Source organism: Stegodyphus dumicola, chromosome 9 (genome assembly GCF_044657685.1).
Source record: "Stegodyphus dumicola isolate Sdum_Otavi_A_Nest chromosome 9, ASM4465768v1".
NCBI lineage: Eukaryota > Metazoa > Arthropoda > Arachnida > Araneae > Eresidae > Stegodyphus > Stegodyphus dumicola.
The window spans coordinates 173418512-173440042 of record NC_140776.1 but is presented as its reverse complement, the minus strand read 5'-3'; the positions used below and the strand labels follow the sequence as shown (position 1 = coordinate 173440042).

The 21531-nt window shown below is 31.0% G+C and overlaps 1 protein-coding gene across 1 annotated transcript in view; it reads left to right on the top strand.

The window, feature by feature from the left end:
• Nucleotides 1-169: 169 nt before the first annotated feature.
• The window catches only part of LOC118187506 (COMM domain-containing protein 7-like), a 29128-nt gene continuing 7766 nt past the window's right edge, over nucleotides 170-21531 (top strand). The window contains exons 1-7 of the mRNA XM_035357743.1: nucleotides 170-274; nucleotides 4032-4081; nucleotides 6208-6261; nucleotides 10642-10744; nucleotides 15904-15960; nucleotides 19814-19851; nucleotides 19951-20041. Of these exons, the coding sequence (XP_035213634.1) occupies nucleotides 4043-4081; nucleotides 6208-6261; nucleotides 10642-10744; nucleotides 15904-15960; nucleotides 19814-19851; nucleotides 19951-20041 (382 nt within the window). The 5' untranslated portion in view covers nucleotides 170-274; nucleotides 4032-4042. The remainder of the gene's footprint in view (nucleotides 275-4031; nucleotides 4082-6207; nucleotides 6262-10641; nucleotides 10745-15903; nucleotides 15961-19813; nucleotides 19852-19950; nucleotides 20042-21531) is intronic.

Below are 21531 nucleotides of genomic sequence, written 5' to 3'. Positions count from 1 at the left end.
TTTTCGCATATATATGTCAAATTATGGTATTAAGTTCCACTCTCTTATTCAACCCAAAATTTTTTATTTTCTTCAAGAAAAAATTTTTATAAATGTCTAAAACAGGCATGAAAATTTAATTTTAAAAGATAATTAAAAAGGGGGGGGGAATTATTTTTATTCAGAGTATTAGGTCGAGTTTTGGCAACAATATTCTTGTAGGAGGTTTCGGTTAAATGATTTGTTTGTGTTTATTGTTCAGGGTTGTAATTTTTGTTGTGATTGCCATTTAAACGTAAGTATATGAGGTGTGAAATTATGTATATAAAACTGATGTACCAAAAATTTCCGGAAACAGGCGAATAATACTTTAAACTATTTTATCACATGTAGTTTCGTTTAAGCTTTGGAAACTGTCAAATCAACAATACTGCATGAGTATATTTGTGTAACAAATGCTATAGTATAAAAAGTATTATTTGAAAATTCGGTACTTACGTATTATCGCAACCAGGTTGGCGCGATTTGTAAGTTTGAGTAAAAAAGTATGAATAGAAAGAAAATGTACATTTATTAATTACAGATAATTTTTAATACAGTTTTTTATATAATTTTTTGTTTTAAAATATAAAATAGCAATTAAACCCTTCCGGTTTCGAATTTGAATAAGTTGCAGAATTATTTTTTCGGCGGAAATCTTTTGGCTATTGCTTTTAGCACTGATTAAAAACCGTCTTCGCCATTAACAGCTTGAGCTTGGCACCATATAAATTCGATAAGGTATGAGTCAAGGTGATGAAGGGCTGTTCCTCTCTGTTTTTTGTTGCGCCATTTGGCTGAGCCCCACATGCGCTCTACGTGTTGTGTGTGAATGCCCGTGTTGGGATCCACAAAGTTTTATTTGTGATTAACAGTTGCATGCAGAAATCCAGCATTTTCGAACTCACTTGTATTGTATCCTTTCCAGCAATCCGAATAAATGATGCTTCCTTCCTTGATATTTTTGCAAATTTTTTCCATGAGGGTAACAGCGCTTCTGTTAGGTACAGTAACCAAAAAAGTCTCTTTCTTTTCTCCGCAAATTCCGCAGAAAACCCATTGCTGTGGTAGTACACGCCCAGTGTTATTTTTTCTTTTTACAAATAATCTTTCGTCTAAACGTGTAGGGTTGCCGTAAGTAGGGTCGCCAAATTTGGCGATTTATGCGAATTTTGGCCTGGTTGCGTTAATACGTAAGTACCGAAAATTCTTTAAATTAAAATATCTAACATACTATCGGTCATTGTGCAATTGGCTGCGAAAGGATAATATGCAATTTTGTATTAGTTAAATTATTTTTGATAAATGGGTGCAAATGTTTTGGGTAAAATGCTAGGAGAGCCCACATTCTTGGCGACAAACTGGGAAAGTGCGGAATCACCCACTGCTTCACGTGTTTCTCAAAATCGCCAACTTGGAAATAACAAGTCAAAAAATTGCACAAACTCGTTATCAATGTACAGATCGACCTATTTTCACTTAAAAAAACATCCCAGAATTGCACAAACTTGACATTGCACACTCCGTTGATTTTATCCATGTACACATCGATAAGCGCCATATAAGTGGGCACGTCAAGGGTGTGGGCTGTGTTAGGATCCAACCATTTTTTTGTTATAAACATGGTTGGATCATAGTATTTTTGTTTGGATCCTAGCAGAGCCCACACCCTTGGCTGGATGTGTACATGAACAAAGTCAAGGAACAACAATGCCAAGTTTGTGCAATTCTCTGATTTTTTTTTTTTTTTTTTTTTTTTTTTTTTTTTTTTTAAGTGAAAATGGGTTGATGTGTACATGGATACAAATTTGTGCAATTCTTTGGCTTGTTATTTTTAAGTTGACGATTTTGAAAAACATGCGATTCTGCACGTTCCCAGTTTGTGGCCAAAAGTGTGGGCTCTCCTAGGATTTTACTGTATTTTTTGGTTAAAGTTGGCATCTCTCTCTCATACATATATGCTGGTATATCTCAACTTGCTGAGATACATTAAGTGAATTTATTGTGAAATCATGTTATGTAATAAAACTGAAACTACAGTTGGTTAAAAATAGCATGTACGTTATCATAAACGATAATAGCTGCATTTTTATTGAAAAGAATCTGTGGTTGATCTTTACATTACGGTAACTGGTAGTTTGGTGACATTTTGGTAAGGCGATAAAAGTTACTAGCTAGGACTTAGCAGTGTACATGGATAAAGTCAAGGCGTGCGCAATGCCATTTTTGTGCAATTCTGGGATGTTTTTTTAAGTGAAAATAGGTCGACGTGTGCATGGATGATACCGTGTATGTGCAATTCTTGAAAATGCAGCAAGCAGTTTGCGATTCTGCACTTTCTCTCAATTTCGCACATAATCTTCGTCATGATTAAGCATTTCTGTTCCATAAAAGTTCTTGTATAAGCGTAATTCGGCTAGCAGATTGTTGGAAAAAATGTTGAGTAAAAAAAAAAAAAAAAAAAACATGCCTTTACTTCGTGAAAACAAAATTGCGTCCAAAACAAAACTAGCAGGTTGTTGTAGCAGGGTTGGTTGCCAAATTTTCGCCAAAAAACCACCAAGTTACCATAATTCAAAGATTAACCCAGTTTTCTAATTTACCTTATTTCTTATTTATAAAAAGTAAAATGTCTTTTAGATTGCATAATATAAAAGAAAGAGGTAGGAAGGCTTCTTATTCATCTTATTCTTCAGCTTACGTCAACTACAGAGTTATTTACTACCAATCAGTTTGATATCAATTACCAATTTAAATGAATTGTATTTTATATATAAAAACAAAAAATGAAGAACTTATGTATTATCCCATTGATTGTGAAAATATCACCAAGCAGTGCAATTTAGTGCCAGTTAATGGATAAGCATGGCCTAATAATGCATAACATCTGTGCTTTTGTTTGACATAACCTCAATTGATTCTCAGTAAGCCAGCCTTTGTCATTATGAACAAGGATATAAATTAATGCTTTATCTTCTTCATGTATTTTGGAGAAACAAATTAAAATTTGTGAAGGAAATATGTCATCTACAGAACAAGCTGTAAATTACTTTCAAAGTTGTAGGATCCTACTATTAAAAAAAAAAAAAGTGCATTAATTGCTACAAGAAAGTGTCAACTTTTGCAGGATATTTGCCTACTTTCATGGTTGATGGGATGATATGCAAGTGCTGAAATAGATTATAATTAGTTTTGTGGCATCCCAAAGTCTTAGATAAAAAAAAAAAAAAAATTAAAAGTTATATATTTACAATATTATCAATTGACACAATGAAAAATGTGAAATATTTTGAATATTGCAGTTTTAAATCTTTTCCCCTCTATAATCTGTTGCTAAATCTAAAACTCTTTAGGTTGCCTCACTTCTTTAGTAACTAATACTTTTTGTGTGCTTGTATGTACAGCCGTAGCTAGAAAATATTTCAGTGTAGGCTGTGATATTTAGAGATTATATAATTTGTATTCATTTTTAATAAGAGAAGTGGCTGAGTACTGCAGTTTTTCTGAGTTTGAGTACTGCAGTATGTGCAATACATTAGATATTATTTAATACTTATCTGGCTTCGTGTTTCCTAAACTTCCTAACTTGTGACTCATAATCTTGTAGCAGTGACCTATTGCATCTTATGTCTATCAAGTAAGAAAATAGAAAGAGGTCTAGAAAATAATGTGCTGATATTAAATAAATATGCATAATTATTAACAACTAATAATTTTAAGTAAGTATAAAATTTTATAAAGAAAAGAATTCACAACTTTTCCCGATCTATCAAAAATTGTCTCACTGTCCACAATTTGGAAATCATTAACATAAATTCATGACAAAAAATGAAAATTACTGACTAATGTTAATAACTAAAAATGCATATATAAAAAAATTGTGCGAATTAAATTTTGCAACATGAAATTAAAATTGCATTTTAAAAAAAGATTTTATGCATTTAAAACAGATAATAATCTCTTCTTTATCAAAAAATATTTTATTTTTTCATATTCAAAATTTTTTTTTTCAGGAACTTTAAATATGCCGGACTATCAGATATTTCAAAAATTTAATCAAGAGGTATGTTGTATTATTATGCATATATTTACCGTATTTCAGATAAATAAAGTAATTAAAATGATTAGAAATAGATGTATAAGTTTTTAGAATGTTACTTTGTACAGTATAAAGTCCGAGATCTAGATATCCAATAGCTGGAATGATCTAAAATCTGGATCTGAATGCCACCACCAACTTTTTAAAAAATTTTTTGTCTTTATGCATGTGCATTTGATTACATCCCCTTCCACGTATAATAAAACACGTGGAAAGTCCCGATTCATGATTTCACTTCGGCACTAAATAAAATGCCTCGTTATTGAAGAAACAATCATTTTAGCATAAATTTGTATGATCGAGAATTTCGCTCCAATCCATATCTACTTGGTGTACATCTCAAACCGAAACATTCTACATAGATACATCGTTAATTTTACACCTACTTATATTTTATATCCCTGATGCTAACTTGGCAAATTAATTATTTATTACATTTTGCTTTCATCATCACATTTATCAACACGACAACTTGAGTAATGACTCAACTTGAGCGATGCCTAAACAATATTTTATGTTAGTAATTGAATAACAAAGAGTATGGCAACCTTTTACATTGACATTATACTTGACGATTAGTACAAATTTAAGTTAAATGGTGTAAGAAGTATTGATGAGGAAAAATTTAACAAAAATTTCTTTCCATATGCTAAAAGTAGATTTACTTAATGACACTCATAGGCCAAAATATTACATTTAGTGCTATTTGAATTAAGAATAACTGATTTGTTATCCACATAAAACCAGAACCAGTGCCAGAGCTTGTATGGCTGCACTAGGCAGCAGAATTTAGGGAAGACAAAGACAGGTGCTTGGTAGCAGAATTTAGGACCCACAGAGACTGCACCAGGCAACAAGATATCTAGCACTGGCCCTCAATAAGCCTTAAGTACATTTGGATATTTATTTATTCACGACTCAGATAAGCCTTAAGCATGTGCAAGAAATAGACATAAGTATAATAAATAGCTGAACTAGTACATTTCAGGTTTAATTCAGCACAATAGAAGCAAGATAAAATTTAGCGGAGCAACTTGTCTTTAGTCTCCAATCTCATGATACATAGCCAAATATGTATAGTGAAGGATAGCTAAATTTTATGATCATAGCCACAAATTTTAAAGGTTTTTGGATACCGCAAACCTAAGGTAAAATTTTCAATTTAAAGGATTTTGTAAAGAAATGTGGAGAAGTGGTAATAAATGAAGATGATATAAAAAAAAGTTTTTCATTGTGATGATAATGCTCCTCAATCATCAATCAATTAATGGGTCGCAAAAGCTGTAGTATAGTTCTAAATCCAAAAAATACTACTACTGATAGTGAAGATAGTGACAGAGTTTACTGAAAACGAAAAAATTTCGATCGACAAGTTAGTCGGAATTCTCGATACAGCAATTACAGGACTTCAGCAATGTTACTCAGCAAAAAATTATATCTGTCTACAGAATTAAAGAGGAAGTATTGGCAGGAAGAAACTTAGCAACTGAAAACAACTTGCATTGAAAGGTTTAATAAAGTAAACAAATAAATATTAAGCTTTTTTTTTGTAAATTTTGATACCCGTTTTTCATAATTTTGAAGCATTTATTATTTTGATCATAAATACTTCATTATTTCAGAAATCATGATTTCATATTTTTAATTTTATAATTTCTACATGCCATCTTACCAGATTTAAACTGATGATCTAATATCTGGAAAAATCCCAAATCTGAAATCGCAGAAGTTCTGACGAGTCTATATCTCAGACTTTGTACTATATATAGTTTGTCTTTTTTCATGGGAATACTGATAAAGAATAATTTCAATTTGCTTTTTAAGTGCAGATCAATCGATTTTAGATTGAAATTGTCTTGGATTTGCATGGTGCTCTACCATTGATAGATTCTTCAGGTTTATTAACTATTCCCTCGAGAATCAAATTTCATGGCCTTAGTGGTCTATTTCTAAAATATTTGCCAACTGTGAATAATCTTAAAATTATTTTACATTATGGTGGTATATTAAAAAAATAACATTAAATACTGGAAATTCTGCATTAAAGATTTATGTAGATTTAACTGATGTTTTGAAAATAATCTTTTTAGGCATTTACAGAACTGTTAGATATCAGTTTCAAGAGTCTTACACAGAAGCAACAGGTATGTAAACATTTCTGAGTTTCTTACTATTTCCTACATTTTAACCTTATCAATCCAGTATCTTTTGGTGGAAAACTAATTGTATATCCATATCAACATAAGATGTTCACATCTGTTCTGATGAGTGGCTGTCTCTTAGTAAGCAGCTGAAGGCAACAACCAATCATCTGTTATGAGGCATGCTGATTATTATTTTATGAACCAATATAAAATCTGTATAAACCTTTGGACTGAGCGAGTACAGGATGAAATGAAGCTTAGAAACTCAATATTAAGTCAACTGTTAGTAAAATTTAAATAAAAAGTCACTAATCTTTAAAATATGTGGAACTGTTATAAGTGTAAAATATAAATGTTTCAAGAAATTTTATAATTTAATGCTAATTACTTGAAAGAAATTATGAAGTTAATTTTATTCTTGAATTTGTTTTATAGTTAAGTTAAATGTTAGATTAGGTTTAATTATAATGCACCCTACTTGCAGATTTATTTTAGTCTTGCAAGTTTTTAAAAAGTTATATTTGGGTGTAGATAATTGCTTTAGTTTATTCAGTTGGTATTTGCTAATAGGTCCTTAATTTTTTCATTGATGGGTCTTAAAAGTACTTAATTTCCATGTTTCAAATTCATGTTAGCATTTTCCAAAATTTTGTGACTCATTAAAAATTGTAATATATGTGGATTTGAGCATTACTAAGGCATTTGAATAATCTTCTAGCACTTGATCAGAATTTTAAAAAAAAAGTTGAAACATTTAAAAATTTAAAAAATAAGAAATTAAAAATGAATTAATAATTTAAAATATTCAAAAGGCCCTTATATAAACTAATTCAGTCCTAAAAAGTAGCCAGAGTGTTATCTTTTAGATAGCGGGCTTACTGCAGGATTGTTTCTGAAAAGAATGAATGATGGCATTGCTGAAATAGCTGGATGGTTAAGGATGGCATTATCTTGCCAGTTTTGTGTTTGGTACATTTGTTTTGAGTTTTTCCAAGTTTCATTGTGCAAACAACATGCCTTATTTTTCTTAACCTTTTCGCGACGGCGCACCTTTGTTTAAGACACTCGTGCGGGAAGGAAGAGAATCGAAGGCAGTCACCATACAGGACAGAGATTTTACATCGCTAAGCCTAATTTTATAACAAAAATCAGAAAAACAAAAGTTTCGATTCTAGCATCGTAACTTTTGGTATCATTTTAGATTATTACTTGAGCTCTTATATATGTTAAAATTAGCCCTTAAAACATTCTTTTATTTATTTTACATGAAAATATACTTAAAAAATTGCTTATCTTCTAAAATAATATTCGGAAGTGCTATTCAAATTGTTCCAAAGTTTTAATTGATAAAATCCATCAATAAAGTTTAAAATTGTTAAAAAGAACACAATAAAGACTATTTACAGTAAGAAGTAACAAAATTTAAAAGGAAAACGAGTGTGGTAAATCTTGAAGCACAGAGAAGTATCACTTTGTAACTCTTAGAAAAAGTACCACTTTTTAACTCTTTAGAAAATGAATCTGTACTCTCATTTGCGTTAGTAAATGGTTCACTAACCATACTAGGGTATTCTTCCTCTGATAAATAGCGCCTTTCCGCCATAATAGATTGGAGGCGAGGCTTTCCTAAATAAAAAAGAAGGAATGGAAATATATCTGAAGGCAATGCAAAACGTAAAAAAACTCCGCACAGTAACCCTAAAAGACCGTACATAGTAGAGGGAAAAAAATAGAATAAAAAAAGGAATTGGATATAAATCAGATACGAGAATGTTTTCATTAGCACACAGCGATTTAAAGAGCCCACCCCTGTTTACGCTTTCCCACCCTCAAACAGCTGATGAGTAAAATACCAAAGTGAAGCAGAATATATCAAACTCAAGGTCAGGAACCTAAAACTGTGTTCATTTCAAAAGTAATGGTCACAGGATGCCATCTAGTGGCCTTCAGAAAAACGTTCCACCTTAAAATGCATATGCTCATCACCCGTCCTCTGAATGCGATCTTTACTGATGAACGGGTGGAACGCCCGGCTGTAAGAGACGTTCTTAGGGAATGCGTATATGGGACGCTCGTCCTGAAAGGGTTAATGGTACTTTCCTATGTGTTTTCTACACTGCTGTTCCTATTAATGAGAAATAGTAACTAACTTTAAAATTGTTTTAGCTGATTCTTCTACTTTTTTTTAATATTCTATTTAATAAAGCAAGCCTATTTAAGACTTTTAATTTTTTCTCCCACAAGTTAAATTTTTTATTACTGTTCTATAATTTATTTTTAAAAATATTTTTCTTGTATTTCATTTAATCTTGTGTTATTCCAAGTAATTTTTATTGTTTCCTAGCTTTTTATGTCTAATTTCTGTACTGCATTTAGCTATCTGTAAGTGAAATGCTATTCATTTTTAATATTCCTGCCTCCCCTTTGTATATGTATATATATATATGTTTAACTGCAATAGTTCATAAAATTATTTACTTTACCAGCATTATGCAAAAGTAATGTGATATGGGTTAATCTAGAAATGATGCAGTCCAGCGAAAGTTATTATAAATAGTTACCAATTAAAATAATCATTTTGATTTACCGTAATTTCCGGAAGAAAGGCCGCATCAGCGTAAAGGGCGCACTCGAGAAAAATGGCGGGAAAAAAATTAAAATTACACAGAAACGCCGCATCAGCGTAAATGCCGCAATAGATTAAATTGCGCGTGACATCGTCGTGGGCCGTATAGATGCAAAAACTCAACCTAAGTCCTGATATATGACATACCAGTTAAGAAAAATGCATGAAATGAAACCATAACTCAAAAATAAATTAAAGGTAAGAAGTGTATAGCTTCTGTGCCGTTTAGAGACATTTTCAAAAATTTTCCGCTCCCTTCTTAAAAACTATCCAACAAGTACTTGTACCCAAACTGATGGGATCTGTATTTGGCAGAATGCCAAGAAAAATACACTCATGCTGAAGAAAAATACGTCAGAGTTCAGAGTTCGTTATTGCCAGGCAGGTGGAGTCATGTCCGCCTTTGAAAAAAATTGCAGAAAAGGCAGGGGTGGGGAGAGGATGGGTCCTGGAAGATTCATCGAATGGCAGAGGAGAGAGACTATTCAAACTGATGAGAATGTTGATTTGAAAGGGGGAAGAATGTTATTGTTCTGAGATCTCGTTTAGGGTGAATAAGGCATGTAGGTCCGTTCAAGGGAAAGAATGTAAACAAAATAACGTTCGCAAAAAGCAACTGAGTGGTCTTTTGTGTGGGAACAGCACCAGTCTATGCACAATGACAAGGCCATCCAAACTATGTACAATGACCATCATAGGAAATATTTTATTTTTAGTGCACCTAAACGCCGCATGGGTAGAAACGCCGCACCCGCTGAAAATTTAAGTTTTAAACACGTAAACGCCACGGCGTTTCTTCCGGAAATTACAGTACATATTTCGTTATCTTACATATGTATGCATTATATTCAATCCATAGATACTTTTATCTTAAACTAAGTTAAAGGAATTAAGGAAATGTTATTTAGATGTTTAAAAACTTTCAGAATTTTATCAGACATTCTTCTTACTGTGTTTTGCAAAGGTATACTACTAGTGTTCAAAATTTAAGCAAAATTTTCTAATTTTGGCCATAATTCTAGAAAAATCAACTGGAAGATATGAAATTCATGCTAAAGAGACGCAACATAGTACTTAGACGATGAGGAAAGTATAGAAGGAAAAAAATAATTGGATACATACAGTATGGAATGAATAGAAAAAGGCTTTATTGTCAGAATAGCATTGGTATAAAAAACTGTTTGGCCGAGAGGGAGGACAAAAAAACCAAAGAGTGTTCATAAGGGATTATGACCTCCCCTAACTACAATGGTTCTGTTATACTATTGGTTATCTGTTACACATATAAACACATTCTGATATTTTCTGCTAGCAATAATGTACAACAATCTCTCTTTCACATACAGAAGAATGCTCGGAAATGTGGCTTCCTTTCCACCCTGCATGCTGACTTTGCCTTACCCTGCATGCTGACTCCTCACATTTTACATGCCCTGACATACCTTCTGATGTCATGGTGTTGATATTCGTAACATATATCACCTTTCTACTGAGTTGGCTTTTCATTAAATAGCAATTGTCCTTTTCAACATTCTCATGGTTGTATGTTGAAAAATGCATTAGTTGCTTAAGTTTTGCACGCTAGTGTATATATGTATAATTTCATGGTATTATATTATTTTCATCAATGTTCATACTATTTTATAACCTAATGGCTTGTTTATTTGATACAAAAATATTGTGTGCTTAGTGTTTCCATTTTGTAATTTCCATAATGTTGTATCACTTTCATGCTAATTCATTATGTTTTGTAGCCTAACGAATCATTCAATCGATACAAAACAGTGTGTGCCAAATCAAGCATTGAATTTTCAGACCTTGAACCTGCAATTCAAGCATTTTTGCAAACATGTAGAGGTAAAGATTCTCTCTCTCTCCTTTGCTTAAAAACTACAGAAAATTAAAAAAAAGGTATTTTTATATTACAGAAAAAGTCTATTATTCAGTACACTTCTTAGCCAGCTTGTGAGTTCCAACATAGCAAGAATTTACCATTGTTCAAAAAGAGATATGTACCTTCACATGTTTTACATTTAGAAAATAAGTGTTTAAAAACTCTGAAAATCTTTCACATACATATTCATGAATTAATTCGTGTGTTCTCTGTGCAAATCGAATTAGTTTCTGTTATACTTTGTTATTGATCTATTCTTTATGAATCCATATAATTATTTATATTTGTTCTCAAAATTTGATTTTAATCCCCCATCAAGTTTGTTAATTTCTTCTAGAGTGAAGAATAAATACAACTAAATATTTAAGCAGTTGTTTCTTTGAAAAAGTAGTTTAATTTATTTGACATCAAAAATATTCTTCAAAGTCCTTGGAACTCATTAGTATTTTGTGTTGCTTATTGCTAATTGTTCTTTGGTTACCATAATTAATACCAAGTTTGGCATGCTGTTACCATAATTATTACCATAATTAATACCAAGTTTGGCATGTAATAATACCAAGTTTGGCATGCTGTTACAGTTAATTTTCATAATTGCAGTTATTCGAGATGTTGCAAATATGCATTCTGTTTATCCCTGTGCTTGATTTTGGGAGTTGCAATCTGTGTTTGACCATTCATTTGTTTATTATGAAATATTGTTTAAATAATATTGAATAAAATGAATACAATACAACATATATTGAATTTTCTCTTCTGCATTAGAATGTTTTCTAGGTTGATCTTTGGATTATGGTAACTTGGCGATTTTTTGGCGAAAATTGGGCGGCCAACTCTGCTACAGCAACCCTCTATTTTTTTTTACCGCCATTTTGTCTTCACAAAGTAAAGACGTGTTTCTTTTCTTTTTATTTACTGAACACTTTTTCCAACAATCTACTAGCTGAATTACACTTATGCTAGAAATTTTATGTAACAAAACTGCTTAATCATGACAAATATTAACAGCAAATTTGGGAAAAAGTGCAGAATCGCAAACTCCTTGCACGTTTTTCAGAATAGCACATACACATAAACCATTTACACGTTGACTTATTTTTACTTAAAAAAAAAATCCCAAAATTGCACAAAAATGGCATTGCACACACTCTTAACGTTATCCATCTACACTGCTATTTTCTCATAAATTACAAAAATTTGCACGAAAATGCAAAAAAATTCTGTGAATCTTTAAACTCGGTAAAAAGCACATATATGAAATTACCTGATCGCGAAAAAATATATACCCTTTCCAAGGATGAACATTTCCACGTATAAAATAAATAAAATATCCAAAAACTTTTACCTCTAAATTGTCTATTATATTATAAACGTCACCAACGAATTCATACCGCAAACATTACAAATGGTTACAAATACTTAGTGTCAAATATTTAAATTATTTCCATACACGTTTACTTCAACTGAAACGTATACCAAATTCCTACAAACATAAAATTCACAAAATAACTATCATTTAATTAAAATATCACTAAACCATGTACACGTCAACTTATTTTTACTTAAAAAAACATCCCAGAATTGCACAAAAATGGCATTGCGCACACTCTTCACTATATCTATGTACACTGCTTTTTTCTCATAAATTAGAAAAATTTTACGAAAATGCATGGAAATACTCAACGTATTCCAAAATACTACAAACATATAACTCACAAAATCATGATCATTAAATTAAAATATAATTAAATTAAAAAACACTACTTAAAATATAAATAAGCACATACATTAAATTAATAAAAATTAGATTACAATCCTTATTACTTTAAACTAAATCATTGCTAATAACAATTTTCCAATAATATCACATTAATTTATTTACTCCTTATATTTAGAACAATGCATAAAAATAATATCCTCAAATGATTAAAAATACTAACTTACCTAATCTTCAGAATCTTCATTACGTGGCATGCACACTTCCACTATTTCACACAACACACAATAAAGCTTAATACAAAATAATATAGTTCTACAGTTTTCCAAATCCCCCCCTTTTCCGATTAAAGAACTGTAATTCGTCCATTAATGTCACATGACATATCTCATGATCTCTCATTTCCCTCACACAAAATAATATAATCGGAACTAAGTACTTCTCACATTATTACCAAAGTCCTAGGTAGTAACCTAGCTAGTAACCTTTATCGCCTCCAAAATGTCGCCAAACTACCAGTTACCATATTCCAAAGATCAGCCGTTTTCTAGTTTGTTGAAAATTTACATAATCAATCTTACAGGCATTTTAATAAGGCTAACAATTTTTGAAGAATGCATGCTTTTTTATAAACATTGATTAGAATCATTTCTTTAACTTTTCAAGCTGGATCTAAAATGTTTTTGATTAAAAAAGGATTATGTTCTGTTCTTTCTCAAAATGCATAGAACTTTTCTGCAAAATTTAATACAGTACAAAGTCTGAAATTCGGACTGATCGGGACTTCTGCGATTCCGGATTTGGGATTTTTCTGGGTAATAGATCATCAATTTAAATCTGGTAAGATGGCATGCAGACATTATATAATTAAAAATTTGAAATTGTATAATTTATGAAATAAAAAGCAATTATGATCTAAAGGGTATCAAAATTTACAAAAAAACGAAAGCTTAATATTTATTTGTTTTTATTATCAAACATTTCTTTCAATGTAAGTTGTTTAAGATGCTTCCGCAAAAAATTCAAAAAGTTCCTTTTTCTTTTTTCTTGTGTCATATACAGTGCATGTCCTAATGCCATACTCCTCGCATAATTTTGAAACAGATATGCCTTTCCATTTTTTGCAGCAATTCCACTTTTTACTTTTTGTTTAATGGACATCAAAACATGGTTTCACTTTGCAGATACTTTGGCAACTCCAGAATTGGAAACTCTTTTTGACATAATCGAAAGTTCAAGCTTAGTTTTTATAAAATTACCGTAATAACAACAATCTGCAAAAAATAATAAGCTGGACCAAATTAGAAGATCAGGGAGCAGCGCAGTCTGCTACGTTAATTGAAATGCTTTAGAATCAATAAAGATAATTTTAGCCTAGCTTAATAGCGCCTGTTATACATGTGTATTTCAAGATTGGCGATGAAAGCCAAGTTGTTTTGCTAAATTTTGTCTTGTTCCTATTGCGTACTGAATTAAGCCTGAATTGTATTAGTTTAGTTATTTACTATACCTGTGTTTATTTCTTGCAGATGCTTCAAAGTAATCCTAGTCCTGAATAAATAAACTCCCATGTATACTTAAGGCCACTTATCTAGGGCCGGCACTCGATACCACCTGATGCAGTCTCTACGCCTAAATTCTGCTACAAAGCGCTTTCCTAAGTTCTAAATTTTCCCCATGCTTAAACTTTTGATCCCAGTGCTTTCCGTAAATCATAAAAACTCCTCATCCCTTAATTTTGTCGCTTGGTGCTTCCCCAAATTCTAAAAATTTTATCTTCCCTAAATTCTGCAGTCCGGTGCCGACATATTCTGCCACCGCTTTTGGGTTTATGGTGAATAACATATCAGTTATTCTTAATTAAAATCGCATTAAATGTAATCTTTTGACCTATGCATTTAATTAACAAAATCTATTTTTAGTATATAAAAAGAAATTTTTGTTGAATTTTTCCTTGTCAACATTTCTTAGAGCATTTAAAAATCTATAATTATCGTTAAGCGTAATGTTAGCATAAAAGGTTGCCATTCTCTTGTTATTCAATTGCTAATATAAAAAAAGTTTAGACATCACAGCATGAGTTATTACTGAAGCTGTCATGTATTGATAAACATGCAGTGATGAAAGCAAAGTATAATAAATAATGACTCGCCAGGCTGGCATCAGAGATATAAAAATATGTGAATGTTTCGGTTTGAGATGTATGGCAAGTAGATACTCAGCTATGGAGTGAAATTAAGAATTGGAATTTTTAAGTGAAAAATCTCCATGTGTTTTATTATGGAAGGAAAAATCAAATGCACATGCGTAAAGCATTAATTAAAAAAAATGTTTGTGGCTTTGAGGTTTGTATCTTAGGTCATTCTGGATAATGGAAGTCCAGATTTCGGACTTTGTATTGTATAAATTTAAGGTTGAATATTATCCATTCTTAAAATTGATATCTTCTGTATGTTACGTGCTATTGAAAACAATATTAGGTAAATATTTGTATTTGTATACGAATGCACCACAGAAGATTATCTATTTGTTCCATATGCATTGTTGATATTATCACATTCTCTTACAAAGTTTTTAGGAATGAGATAATTTACTTCAATTTCAGATTAGGATGCTTCTCTTCCAAGCAGTGAAAGTGTTTGCTGTTCACTGTTTAATACAACTTATTAACCTTTTGGACAAACCAAGATTAATTAAATCTTTGGTCCCAAATAATGTGAGCTGTGTTCATTTGCGCTCACTGCAATAGATAACTGAAATGTGAGCTTGAACTCATTGATGACCATTAAAAAGTTAAATATCTTGAGCAACATAAAATAAAAAATCCCGCTTAAAGGCAACAACTTGAAATGAAACTCAGTAATGTAGGGACAGAAATTCATATACAGAGCTAGAATCTGAAAATATTTATCATAAGGAGCTTCTTTTGGGTCATTTGTAGCTGTCATTTTAATTCAAAAAAATTGACAATTTTCAAAAGATAAAAAAGCACCCTTCTACTAATTTTTAGTTTTGGTTAAAAATCAATCTTTTTACATAAATATTAGGTAGACTTTTAAAATAGTGCCAATAGTTGACATTAATTGAGAATAAAATATATAGCCATTGTATAGATCCAGTTGAAGCTAGTTACTTTTTCCAGTTGCAATATCCATTAAAAATTGTAAAATTCATGCAATATAATGTTAGCTTGTAAAGATGTTAATATATTTGACACTTGCTGATTAATGAAGACCTCAATAATTCCCATAGTTTTTTTTTTTTTTTTTTTTTTTTTTTTTTTTTTCAATTTGGAAGGGAGATAGTTCCTGATTAACTAATCTGATTGCATAGAGAATGTTCTGCATAAACTTGCTTATTAACATCATTTTCTTCAAAATGTATTGCTATTTTTTAATTTTATAGATGGTGTGAAAAAGTGTAAACCTATAGCCCAGCTCAGTGATGAGCTTATAAATATTGGTAAGTTCCATTATAATTATTTACTTCAAATATTTTCTTGTGATAAATTTTCTTTCTTTATATAGTTTTAATATTGTTGAAATAACTGTTATTTATTGTTTTATATTGCTGTGAGTTGGAATTATTGATGATATTATGAGTACATATGTAGTATTATAAATTAATCTCTGTAAAAAATTCTGTATTCTGTGTAAAAATATTAGCTTTGATAAGATATGAAATTGGTGAAGATAAAAATGTAATATTTAACATATGATTATTACTACCCCCCAAATTAGAACTAAGAATATTTTATTATTTTTTCAAGTAGTTTATCTCGATTTTAAATCATTTATATTGAAATACTGTTATTTATTCCTTTGCATATGCTCTTATATTTTGGGACTGAGACTGATGAAGTATTAGAGTATGGTGAGTAAAGGCTGTCCGCCCATTAAGCATTGATGCTTTCATAGAATATTTTTTGATAACTTTTCCATGAAAGCATCATTTCATGGAACTGACTTGAAATGGAAAATCTGACTTGTATTTACATTATATGTAAAAAAAAACATGAAAACATTATGTAGCCAAATCATTCAGCCATTTGAAATAGAACTGAAGATGAATTGCTGGTGTTTTATGGCTTTAATCACTCAGTTCCTAGTTAGTGTCTTAAATGTTTTAAAAGGACTTGTATATTTTTTAATCATCTGAATGTTAAAATGAGATTAGAACTTGTTTTGTGAAAGAATGTATACAGTTTCTTATTTGTTGTGCTTCCATAATTTTAATACATGAATTTTATTTTTTATTGTATTTAACACTGTCTGTTTCTTCACAACAATTTTATTATTAAAAGTTAAGTTTTAAATGTTTTATTTTGAAATATAAAAGTTTAAATGGCTTTCACAAAGGCATTTTTCCCCTTAACCTTTAAAAGACGCGTGGCCTAAGAATCGGTCAGACCTGAAGTGTCTCAAAAAGACAGCTGTGGTCGAAATATCGGCCAGCGAATTCCTCTCCCCCCGTCCTTCAGGGTGCGGAGATAGTCATTGTCCGAATAACCTCCCTTGCCACTTATGCGAGATGACCTTTGCGCCTCCCAACTGTGGAGTTTCGTAAATTCCCTTTCGTTTCCTTCAGCAGTGAAATCTTAGCAATTTTACATTAGTATTAATTTCACCAACATTTCAGTGTCATTAAAAATGTATTTTTTTCTCTATATTTTCCCTTTTTATTGTAATTTTTGTATTTAATATTGCTGTTTGAAGCATGGAAAATGCAATGGAGTACAATGCAATGAAAATATAATCAATAAAATCTGTTTTTAAAGTAAAGGAAAATAATTTTAAAAAAAATGCTGAAGGATAAAAAGAGCTTTTATCACAAAAACCACAAGAAAGAACAATGAACAATAATGTAGTTGAAAGATGAAATAACTTACGATATAGTGGGGGGGGGGGAATCAATAAATTAAACTGAATAAGAATACTAATGAAAAAGGTAAACGAAACTAATGTAAGAAAAATACATTGGGATTTGTTTGATATATAAATATAAGCTGTTATGCAATGCTTGGAAACAAATAAAAGCGAACTGTCGATTTATACGAAAAACAAATAGTTAAACATCGTTTTCGAATATAAATTAAAAATGTTAATAAGTACATGTAATTCTAAACTAAATTCAGTTTGGAAACAAATAAAAACTGAATAAACTATGAACTGATTGTAGGTGTGCATTTGCTGCTAAGGCGTATTTTTATTATGACAAAATGTCAAAAGTTAATATTCCAACATACGACAATTATTTAGCTACGAAATCTCACCATATGTTTCCCTAGTTTAGGGAAAAGAAACAGCAGAAAAGAGAGCAAATTCAACAAATTCTTTTATATTATTCCCAAGTCCCTTATCTGAAAATTAACAAAGGTGACCTACAGGAAAAGTTGCAAAAGCCCTTTACAATGGCAGCTAAAAGGGGGGTGGAAATGCATTTGGATTTCCCGTCTTTTTAAGTGAAACCTTTCCAAACTGCCTCGTCTCTTAAAGGTTAAGCTGCTATCCGTAGTACAGGCAGACTGTAGGGATTTTCATGCCTCATGCAATAGCATATTTTACTGCGTCCTTGCTAATTAATTATGGGTCATCTAAAAAATTCTGTGGTTTTTTTTTCAAATCAAAGTGCATTTTCTTTTTATTAATTTGTTACTGCTGATAAAGAGTGACTTTGTTGAAGGCAGATATTTAAATATGTTTTTTTCTGCTCATGTTGCACAATTCTAGCATATGTTGTGGCATAATTTTGCTTTCAATGTAGTGCTAAGACCCAAAAATTCATTTTTGTCATATTACTTTGAATAGCACGCCTGCTCTGGATGACCATCTGGAAATGCATCATACTGTTCAGGAAATATCAGATAAACTAAGTATTCCAAAAAGTAGAGTACATGATCAATTAAAAGAAAATTGGGTGTATAAACTGCTATGATGTATAGCAGCCCATACTTTGACAGAGCAAAATATGCTTGTTCGAGCTTTGGCATGCGGTTCTTTTCTAAAGAATCTAAAGCAGCTTTTTTTTTTTTTTTTTTTTTTTTTTTTTTTTTTTAATCAGCTTAAAGAGCTTCAAGTAAATCAAGTGTCACCGTTTCCCCCCCCCAATCTAAATGTTAACATTTCAGAATCACTGATAAGTAATAAGAAGAGCTGTGAGTATTCCATCTATATTTTAGTAATAAATAGATATACAGTCAAAAGTCGTTAATCCGGACTCGTCGGGACTTCGGCGATTCCGGATTATTGATTTTTCCGGATTATAGATCATCAGTTTAAATCTCGTAAGATGGCATGCACAAATTCTAAAATTAAAAATATGAAACCGTATTTTAGGAAATAAAGAACAATTATGATCTAAAGGGTATCAAAATTTACAAAAAAAGAAGCTTAATATTTATTTGTTTACTTTATTAAACATTTCTTTCAATGTAAGTTGTTTCGTTTTATGTGATAACACTTTCTCTTTAATTCTATAAAGACATAATTTCTTGTTCAGTTAAAAAGCTCTGCTGTTCAAGTCCCGTAATTGCTGTGCCAAGAATACCGACTAACTTGTCAATCGAAAATTTTTCGTTTTCACTAACCTCTCTGTCACCTTCTTCATGTCTTTATCCATTTTTTGCAGCAATTCCACTTTTTGTTTGACGGACATTGAGACATACTTTCGTTTTGTAGATCCTTTGGGAGCTCCAGAATCGGAAATTGACATAATCGAAAGTTCAAGTTTACTTTTATAAAATTGCTCTTACAGTCTGCAAAAAATAATAAGCTGCATCCAATTCGAAGATTAAGGAATAACGCAAGCATCAGCATTAACTGAAATAGATAATTGTATAATTTTAGCTTATACCGTCCCTTATACGTTAAACGTGCACGCGAAAACGTATTCTGCATTTGCGCACACGCATATGCGAGTGCGCGTAAACGCCTATGCGCATGTGTCAACGCAGCGCATGCGCAGAAAGTTTTTAGCTTTGAGGTCCGGATTATGGGTGTCCGAATTAACGACTTTTGACTGTATATAAAAACAAAAACTCTGAATTATAAGGTACAATTATCATCTTTTGTAAATAAATGTGTATTACACATTAATATTATCAACAAAATTATGTTTCAAGCTACAGATTCTTATGTAATCAATTTTTTACTACACATGATGGAAAACTTTAAATCTTGTGAAAATTACTTTTCAATTGTATAACATTTATAAAAAGATAATTTTATTTTTAAAATATATATTTTTGTAAGCTTTAAAAGATAGTTTTGTACTATTAGTTATATTGATAAAATAATGAAACAGTTTTTCTTCAAAGGCATGAATACAGATCAAGTGGATATGTTTTCTAAAAAGGTAATTAAACACTGGTAAATTTATTTCACAATTTTCATCCTTATATATCTGTTTTAGTTTGTCAGAGTTATATAATTACTGTGATTAATTTCATTTTAGTGGGAAGAAGTGTATTCTGCTCTGGTGCAAACAACAGCTGCTGAAACAATTCATATCAATCCATTAATAGACATGGAATGGAAATTTGGTGGTAATTATTGAGTGCTACGTACTAATCTAAAATAAAATACAAATAATTTAGTAAAGCTGTGGTATCTTAAACTTTCATAATATCTGCCCAAATTTTGATTCAGAACATTTTTCATAAAGTTTAAATATGAGAGAGTCATGTAGATTTGCCATTCATCTAAAATAAAAAAGCAACTTCCTTTTCCCCCCTCCTTCTAAATTAGCAGTTTTAATAAGACTGTATTTACTTACATATTTTCATCTTTAGATGTTAAGCCCAAGATTCAGGAAAATTTTGAAGTATTCATGTAATTTTCTTCTTCCTCAAGATATTCAGAAAGCAAGCTTTCTAAATTTTAAAACTGATCCACCAACACAATGATTGCTTTCATCTTGCTAATTAATTTGCTTGGGGAATTTACATGCATAGGCTCTGATTGTAGAAGCAGTAATAGTGAAGATCTTCAAGAAAATGAAGATATCTAATGTTCTTAATAGTACTGGATTGGAATGGATTATTCAATTATGGCAAAGCACACGAGGGCTATCTGCCTAAAGGGAGGGATGCCTTCGTGGAGGACTTTCTAAGGGAAACTGGCTCGTATACATGTTACACATGGGGAAAACCACGAAAACGCCCATGCAGCCAGCCCGTTCGCGGGATTCGAACCTCAGACCGAACTACCAGTGTTTAGCGTCTTTACCGCTCGGCCGCTGGTGGGCCCCCTTAATAGAACTGAAGATTATTGTATGTGGGGAGTCAGACTAAATGGTGACAGAGGTGATGATGCAAGCTGTAGCAGATGACACCGAGAACACTTCCAACAGCATTAAATGATTTGAGGCATAGATATTAGCAGTGGAGAACAATAAAAATGGATGAGATTCAAGATACAGAGAAGTAGGAATGAAAATATCATATTAGATGGTGTAATATTACCTTACAATCCTATTAAAATGCAGGTTTCTTGTAAATAAATAATGTGTTGGTAGGCAGTAGTTTATCTTTGAACACTTTTTATTTGTTTGTTTTTGCTGTAACCATATCCTTTGAAAATTAAGTTATTTGCATAATTTTCTCCTGTCGATTTTCGTAAGATAAAATTAGTAAAGAAAGGGGGAAAACAAGTAAATGCGATATTTAATCAACATCATTGTTAATCATTTATGTTAAAATTTAGCAAAAATAAAATAATGAATAATTTTTTTTAAAAATGTGCTCCAAAGTAATGCCCTAATTGGTACATCATCATGCATTCAGAATAAAGCATGCCTAAATGTTTTGTTTTATTTAAAAAAAAAAAAAAACTAATATAAACAACTATATTGATACTCAAAGTTTATGGCACATGGTTTTCATGAGTACATGGTGAATGTTTCAGAGATTATAAAAAATACATTAAATTATTTAAAGTCATGACATTTCAAGATTTCAATCATTATTAACTAATCAGAAATGTATGCAGAAGTATTCCAATTGGTATAAAAATGTAACATTTTGAATATTAATTT